At 37.3% G+C, this 8,936-nt stretch overlaps 1 protein-coding gene across 1 annotated transcript; it reads right to left on the bottom strand.

Moving 5' to 3' along the window:
* Nucleotides 1-4,388: 4,388 nt before the first annotated feature.
* Nucleotides 4,389-7,608, bottom strand: LOC137934123 (probable protein phosphatase 2C 73). Its single transcript, XM_068778365.1, has 5 exons — nucleotides 7,147-7,608; nucleotides 5,879-6,241; nucleotides 5,415-5,532; nucleotides 5,087-5,310; nucleotides 4,389-4,984 (listed from the first exon to the last, which is right to left on the bottom strand). The coding sequence occupies exons 1-5, from the start codon at nucleotides 7,342-7,344 to the stop codon at nucleotides 4,538-4,540; spliced, it is 1,350 nt and encodes a 449-aa protein (XP_068634466.1). The 5' UTR covers nucleotides 7,345-7,608; the 3' UTR covers nucleotides 4,389-4,537.
* Nucleotides 7,609-8,936: the final 1,328 nt, after the last annotated feature.

Here is an 8,936-nt window from a genome sequence, read left to right as displayed (position 1 = left end):
AGGTTGCACTTATTTCATCTAAGGACGGTAGTGCGGAGGAGCTAAAGAGTTGAGTCTTAGGAACTTCAAGGTATGGTTTGATATCTGACAAACAAATTGCTGCCGCTAAAGCTTCCCTTTGTCTCTCTTGAACCGAAATATCAGTGGGTTATGGTTGAGTGGAAGATTGGTTGAGTGATCTTCCACTCTTGAAGGAGACCCTGAAACGGAGCCAAAAAATCATGAATATTGTCCCCTTTAGTATTGAGCATGTTTTGCAATACATCAAATAACTTTTGTAAAGAAGTTGTACTAGAATATAACTTTAGCGCAAGTATCTCAAATCTCTTTGGCTGATTCCAAGTGGACAACATTATTAGCTTCATGCTCTTCTATACTATTAATAAGCCAATTAATAACCAAATTATTATCCTTAACCCACTTGAGATAGGATTGATTTCTTCATCAATTGATGGAGAAGGTTTGGTTAAGTGACCGAGAAGGTCTCGAGTAATAAGAACCCTTCTTATCGATTGAGACCAACTAAGATAATTTGATAGTCCCCTTAAGGGAATATTAGTAATTTTGAGTATGTCACTCTTACTACTTGTATTCCCTGCATCCATATTGAATCAAACAAATGCTTAAACCACACTCATGATCCAATTATAGAATTTCAAAATTTAAGAGTGAGTAAAATTGAGGTCGAAAGTCACTTTAAAATTATGCATAGGCTACCAAATAGGTCAATCTGAATTTCCCGAATAGACCAAATAGGGGCAGATTTTCTCAAAAAAAAAATAAAAATCCACTACTTCAAACATGAAGAATCCTTGTACCAAATCTGCTATTTTCAAATTGAGATATTGTATCTTATCCACAAAATCAGGCACTAAATCATCAAAAAATTCATGCCTATGTCAAGTGGAGTCACCATCCAGTAATGAATCAAATCCTCTCATACCCTTAAAGAGAAAAAAAACAACCTCAGGAGGATAGAACGAAAACTCATACCTTAACCCAAAATTCCAAAATCGTGGTTATTCATTGAAGAACCCCAATTTTTTTTTAAAATTCTTTGAGATCCTTTGTAGCAAATACGGTCTCTTATAAATCTCATCTCATAGGGGGAAATCCCAACTTCCAAATAACATATTATCAATTACTTCAACTCAGAAAAATTCAAAGAGAGAACTTGTCTCATGCTTTGTAGACTAATTCGAGTATAAACAACTTGTCTTGAATCCAAGTTACCAAATAAAGGATCTTGAACATTAGGAAATCGAGTAAAGTCTCATGTAATTAACTGAAGCACAAATCATTCCATCACATAAACATCCTCTTCTTAGATCATCAATCTTGTTAAAAAAAACTTGTAACAACCAATTTTGATCAAACTTGTAATTTAGCTATAAGAAGACCAAAATTATAACATCTTCTTAACACCAAGAATTAAACTTCACAGCTTCTCATATGAATGCCATCTTTTCTTGCTTGACATATAGAAAAAAAAATATGTGTAAATAATAACCAGAATAATTTATCTCTTTATGGCTGGATTCCTTCCTTCACGAGTAACTTGTATGCGATCTTCATAATTTTTTTTTCACATATACCTTAACATGGGGGATCCTAAACTCTAAGCTCTGATACCATGTAGAATTTAGGATCTCATGATAAGAACCTCAACCAAAGTAAGAAGAAGAAGGAAAAGAGAGAGAAGAGAGATTTACTACCAAAGGGAGAGAACTTGGATGAGAGAAAAGAGAGCCTACCAAAGAGGGAGAGAGCTTGATACCCTACCTCTTAGCCAAGGGCCTCCATTGATAAATTTTTATAATGCCCTTAAGGCTACAACATTACAAGAGAAGAGACATAAAAGAGACAAGTAATTATAACTTCATGCCATCTTTATGAGAAGACTTCTTATTTACCAATATGTCACCTCTTGGATGTGTGGGTTTTCTCACCTTGGACATGTGGGCATGAGCCCATCTTCTAATAGAGAAGATAAAGTTGAGAGAGAGATGGCCAAGGAGATGGAGAGAGAGAGAAAGAGAAAAAGAGAGAGGGATTGAGAGAAAATTGTAATGATAAATTTGAGAGAGAAGAGGGGAAACTTAATGATCTACCCCTTGCCTTGAGTCTCTATTTATAATCGATGAAGGAAAGTTATAATGATTACATTGCCCTTATGGCTACAAGCTCTTAAAAATAAAATACATAAAGTAGATTTTCTCTAACTACACCCTTGTGCCATTCTGATAAGAATAACACTAATTTACACTCTTTGCCATCTCATTGACGTGGGGAAGGTATTTACTTTAATACCCCTTTGAGATGTCTTCCAACACTCCCCTTCAAGTTGGGGGAGAGAAAACGTTGTAGATACCTAGTTTGTTGCAAATAGTGGTCTCTTGGATGTGACATGCTTCGTGAGTATATCTACTACCTGTCTTTGAGATGAAACATGTTTGAGAGATATAATGCCAGTTTGAAAATTTTCTCCTATGAAATGGTAATCTACCTCAATATGTTTTGTTCTCTCATGGAAAAGTGGGTTTGAAGTAATGTGGATGGCTACCTGGTTGTCACAATAGAGTTCCATATGAGTCTTTTTGTGGAACCCTAATTCAGTGAGAAGAGATTTGATCTATAGAAGCTCACTAACTGCATAGGTCATAACCTTGTATTCTGCTTTAGAACTAGATCTAACAACTACATTCTATTTTTTATTCCTCCATGTAACCAAGTTCCCTCCAACTAAGGTGCAATACCCAAAGGTGGACTTCCTGTTATTTGGTGATCTAGCCCAATCAACATCCACAAATCCTTCAATGTTGAGGTAACTGTGATATTTATATAGAATTCCCTTACCGGGAACTCCTTTTAAATATCAGAGGATTCTCTTTAGAGCTTGCCAATGAATAATTTGTGGTTTATGCATGTACTGACGAACCACACTAACGATATATGCTAAATTTGGTCAGGTTACTGTAAGATAGACGAGTTTTTGAATAAGTCTCTGATATTTTTCTACATCTACATTTTCACCAGAGCTTACACACAACTTGGTGTTAGCATCCATAGGAGTATTTGTCGGTCGACATCCCATCATCCATGTGTCTTCTAGCAAATCAAGAACATACTTCTTCTGAGATAAGATAATCCCATGTTTTGACTGGAAGACTTCAATTACCAAAAAATATTTTAAAAGTCTAAGGTCTTTTATTTTGAATTCCTTGCATATTTTCGCTTTGACTTCTTGCATTCCTTTCACATCATTGCCATTTAAGACTATATCATCTACATCAACTGCCAGTAATACATTTCCCTTCGAGGTGTTTTTGACAAATACAGAATGATCTACATAGCATCGATGGAACCCAAACCGCAACATAGCTTGGCTAAATTTGTTTAACCAAGCTTGAAGAAATTGTTTTAAGTCGTATAGTAATTTCTTCAATCTGCATACCAACACCCTCTCAACCAAAAAACTAGGTGGTTAATGCATATAGATCTCCTCCTTAACATCACCATTTAAAAAGGCATTTTTACATCGATTTTATATACCGGCCAAGAAGAATTTGTAGCAAGTGATAATAGGACTTTTACTGAATTTAACTTGGCTGTCGGGGAGAACGTTTCCTCATAATCAACTCCATAGCAGTGAGTGTAGTCTTTGGCGATGATACGGGCTTTAAGACGAGCCACAGAACCATCAAGATTGTGCTTGATGGTAAAAACCCACTTACCGCTCACGGGTTTCTTCTCAAAAGGAAGTTGAACCAAGTTCCACGTCTAATTCTCATATAAATCATTCATTTTCTCTTTTATTGTGACATAGTGAGAGAGTTGTTTCACGAGAGTTGGGTTTCAACTAGGATGAGTCGATGAACATCTTTTGTGATAATCAGACTACTGTCTTGATTGCTAGTAAATCAATTTTTCATAAAAGGATTAAACATATAAAAGTGGATTGCTACTTCATTGGAGATACGGTGATGAAAAAGGAGAAAGTGACTCCGATCTTGATTGCTAGTAACTCAATTTTTCATAAAAAGGATTAAACATATAAAAATGGATTGCTACTTCATTCGAGATACGGTGATGAAAAAGGAGATAGTGACTCCGTTGTTCGATCTGGAGGTCAATTTTTATTCTACAACAAGTTGGAACTCCTGCAACAAGCTAAAACTCCTGGATATATACGAGGGAATGTTAAAAAATACATCCAGAACTATATGGTATAATCTTATTTTACTATATGGTATAATCTTATTTTTCATATTAAATTATATATGTATAATTAGAGAGATATAAGGAAATTAAAATTTATTAAATATATAAGGATATTTTATAATTTATAACTCAAAATACCTATTTAAGTCTATAGCTTCGAAGCTCTTTAAAAATTCATTCTCTGCTCTCAATTTTCTCTTTTCCTTCACCCAATTCTGAAATTTTACTGTCACAAATTACAGGATTACAGAAGCTCTGGCCCAATATTTCTACTGTGAATTTACAATTGGGAGGAGATTTCTTCGCAAAGAAGATTTCACATCTGGGTTGGGTTCTCCAAAGAAATTCTTCTTAGTGAATCTCCTTCCTCTGCTGAAAACGATCTCCATCGGCGACTAAGAGCACTAGCGAACCGAGGAAGCTTCACTAGGGAATTCGACCTAGTCACCCCTTTAAGAGCAGTCCATTCATCTCTTGTATCAAACCTCTCGGAACCTCCGTTCTCCATAGTTTGTGTAGCTTGTGACAATTGTGATCCTCGCTTATTCACACTGTCTTCCTTTGCATCAAAACTGGGTCTACGGGACGAAGACAGACCCTTCAAGAATAGGCAAATTACAGCACAATCATCGACCTTTGAAGTCGGGTATTTGGATCTCCACGATTTCACAGCACGATCCACCACTGCTTTAGCTGCTTTGGATCTTTTTCTTGATGATGCCACAATGTCTATGACCTCTTGGTTTGATAACACATCCCATACCTGAAGAACCAACATTACAAACTCTTTAAGGTTGTGAGATTGTATCATTTCAGGTCCCCTTGAATTTGAGCTTGATTCATTTATGGCTGATTTTACACTTACCCCATCAGTTGCCAGGACCACAAACTCGTCCTTGTCAGTGAGTTTTCTATAAGAAACTTGAGGAATGGAAATAACCCCATAATCCTTGAGGCAGAAGTCTCCAAAGGCTCTGGCCATGGCTAGTCCTGGACTGTCATCATCTGGCAGCCATACTCTGTATACATCAGGTTCTTCAGGTAGAGCAAAAACTCTGCCTTTACAGCTTTCTATTCTTTCAGCTTCACCTGAAATATACACAAAACAGAGCAAAAAGAAAATTGAAAAACATTAGATGGAGGTTTTAAACTCTATGATGCAGGGTAACTCACACAAGTAAGAGATAACTAACTTTCAACATTGGGCTTCAGGTCTACTGTGAGTTGTATCGAAGTGGGTTGATTACTGCTGTCTCTGGTGCAGAGAATTGCACGCGAATCTCCCAAATTAGCTATTATCAAGTCTTCTCCCTGAAGCATTACCCCAACTGTGACTTTCACATGTATAGTCTTTCAATCCAAGTGATGATTAAGTCCTCTACTGTGAAAATAAAAAATCGTATTCCAACAAGTGAAGTACTAAACCTATTTACTTTCACTTTCCTCCGGTGTGGGCACTAACGCTTTTGGGTGAATGAGAGTGTAATCACTTTCACTTAGCCTTCGGGTGGACTAACAGGGCCATAATGTTGTTGATGCAGCAATAGGGAATAACTTTTTCAACTTCACAACAGTTCAACTAATAAACTTATCACAGTAGAAACTAACCTCCATGATGAAAGTGAGCTAAAAACAAACATTTAGCACTTCATGATACCTGTTTGAGTACGGAAACAGCGGTGGTTCCACTGCAGTAGCAATTGAAATTGGAATCAAGATTGAGCTCCTTATCCATCTCCTTGTAGGCCTTAACAAATGCACCCTTCCATGAAGAGAAAAAGGGGTGGCAGTTACTGCCATTGTCATCTTCATCAACATCAACATCGTCATCGTCACTGTCCTCAATATCTTCATTGCTATCATCATAATCTTCATCACTCTTTTTTGGTTTTGGTGGGTTCAATTCCTGTGTGAGCTTATATGGGAGAACATCTCGGACATGTCTAGCAACCTTGTGACCGTAGGGACCATGACCATCGAATACCCCACAGAAGATGTTACTCTTCTCACCATTGAAATCCTGAAAAGTGTATGATCAGAGAGGAAAGCTGGTTATGGTTGCCTAAAAGAAATGTAATATTGTTTGGGTATAACAAACTCAGGAGAAGAATAAGATTGTAAGCATGGAAAACTGGTTCAGCTCTAAAATCAGCAGGCGAAAGATTGGGCAAAAGGTGAAACTGTCCACCTAATTCCATTGATGGAATAAATTAAGAACTCAACCGACACCAGAAGAAATTTGCTCAAAGAAAGACAGGTCTAACTGCATATTGCATTAAAATATCAACTACCAATCCAACAAGAATGGAAATTGCCACCAATAATGTCCAAGGAAGAAATCTCCAAGTACACCTAACATAAAACATATCAACCACCCATCAAACAGATGAACATTTATATGAGATAACTACTTAACAGACCGTATTCAAATAAAATACAAAGTCACAATAGTGCACATGATGAAACAGACTCACCATACACCAAACCCTGACAGATAATGTGAAAATCGGAAAGAGAAAGCAATGATTTTCAGAGAAACTGAGAAGTGAAAAATAAAAGAGGAAATGAAAGAGAAGAACCAATGAAATGAGAAGAAATGAAATAAGATAAGAAATTACAGAAAAATGATCAGAAATCGTATAGTGCTGGGACTAGAACATCAAACCCATAAGGATAATCTCTTGCAAGAAGAAAGAGCAAATAGTGTACTAAAACCCCCCACCTAGTATATTCCAAAACCAAAACGACGATCTCTTGAAGAGAGGCACATTTGCAACAATGTAAGAACACAGAGAAGTCATAACAATATTCGACAAGAATAGCAAATTCAAACTCAACAGGAGATCATATCAGACCCCAATAAATCTATACACAAGCAGCATCCAACAAAAAGAGTTCCTGTTTTGGAGTTCCCTCACGGCTGACCTCCCATATGGTCATGGCATCCTGATTAATGCCTTTCCTTCCTTGCTGAGTATACATTGATGCAAAGGGATATGAACCCTTCAGCCTCACACGTGCCCCACCTTCACCCACGCGTCCCTCATCCTCTTCATACTTTTCTTCCTCCTCTTCCTTTCCAGACCCATCTAATCCAGCTTCCTTGCTGCAGCAGGCACCCATTTTCTTTCTCTATCGACGCAAGGAGAAAGAAAACACAAAAGACTAAACCTCGATCAGCACTCCATAAATAACAAGTATCCTTGCCTTCTAGAAAGCGTCAGGTCCTGGATGGAGCAGAAGGAGGAGCATTCATGGCTGGCAGTCGGCTTTATAGCGTCTGAACGCAACATTTATTCGAGGGCGTCCTCGTTTGCGTCACATTTATTTCTCAGGGACAGAGACGAAATGGGGTGGGGCTGAAACTGATTTTTTTTTAATCGCATTCGGCTTTGTTTGGCCTTTGTTTCTGTGATCGATAACCGATCGGATTTTTTGATACTTAATGATCCCAATAGCATGAAGTCAAAAGAAAAAGTGTCCCCAAAGATAATAACGCTGTAAAACCAATCCCATGTCTCTTGTGGAATCCAACCTACCCCAGACAAAAAGATGATGAAAACGTGGGCAGCCCATCCCACAAATTGCAGATGGATAATACAATAATCTGAGTCTAAATTTGTCTTGCCTTTCTTTCATAATTCTCAGAAAATCGGAGACGAGAGTGTTTGTGTTTTTAAGAAGTGAACGGCAAGGTCGAGGGTTCGCCGGGGTTAGATGGAGTGGGTGGATCTGGCCCCCTCGCATTAAAGGATCATTCATCACTGAACGTGCCCTGGACATCTTTCCGTCCGCCGGATATGTTTATTCTTTTAATATAAGAAAGGAATTCTGTGTTTTATATATGTTATCTCAAAACCGGCCATCATCCGCAAGCCATGGCATTATGTAAGATCCATAAGAGAAGCAACGTAATGGAATCAAAGAGCCGGGATGACGAACCAGTGTAGGGTTTGACTCTTCTTTCCTTGGATCTTGAAATCGCAGTGGGTCCTTTCTGATGATTTAGGTGAGAAGCCTTCGTCACCAACGTACTGGCCTTCCTTGGTTAGTTGGAAATAATGACAGAGATTCATGAATGAAATAAAAGCAGGCCTACTGGCGGATACGAGAGTGAATAATACCGACGCCGGTGTCACTACCAACCTCGCTGCTTACATTCTCAGACCTGTCTTTCTAAATTAGAAAAGAGCAAGAGTGTAAACCTGTTCTGAAACTGTTATTATCGAGCTACTTTTTATACTAGAGTGAAAAAAATAGTGTTTGCCATAATTTATTCAAAAATTATATTTTAAATATAAGAAGACAAATACACCCTTCTTTATATATAAATTATTTTAAATATACCATGTTTTATTTTTTTTAAAATGAAATTGAAATTCACTAATTTAAAGTTTAAATAATGTAATTCTTTAGTGTTGGCTTGATTGTCTACATCGGTTACGTATCTTCCACGTCGTCATTTCCAAAAATTATACCCACTCCTATAAATTTTCTTCAGATCATGCTTGGTCCAAATTGTTTGGTCCAGTGTTGCTACTGCCTCCCCTAGAGATTTCTAGAAAAAAAGGGCATTATTTGATAATAAATTCTTATTATTTTCTTTAGAAACTCTGTTTGAGGTAAAGTGTTGCATTCTTGCCTCAAGCTATCTAAAGTTTCTACAGTTGGTTTTGGAAGTAAAGTGTTGCATAGTCGGTTCCTTTTGGTTAAGT

Source organism: Aristolochia californica, unplaced genomic scaffold, assembly GCF_029961685.1.
Source record: "Aristolochia californica isolate CCGP_79_NKW_82.1479 unplaced genomic scaffold, dmAriCali1.0.hap1 SCAF_10, whole genome shotgun sequence".
NCBI classification, from domain to species: Eukaryota; Viridiplantae; Streptophyta; class Magnoliopsida; order Piperales; family Aristolochiaceae; genus Aristolochia; species Aristolochia californica.
Note: the sequence above shows the minus strand (reverse complement) of the source record. Positions and strands in the feature narration are given on the sequence as shown.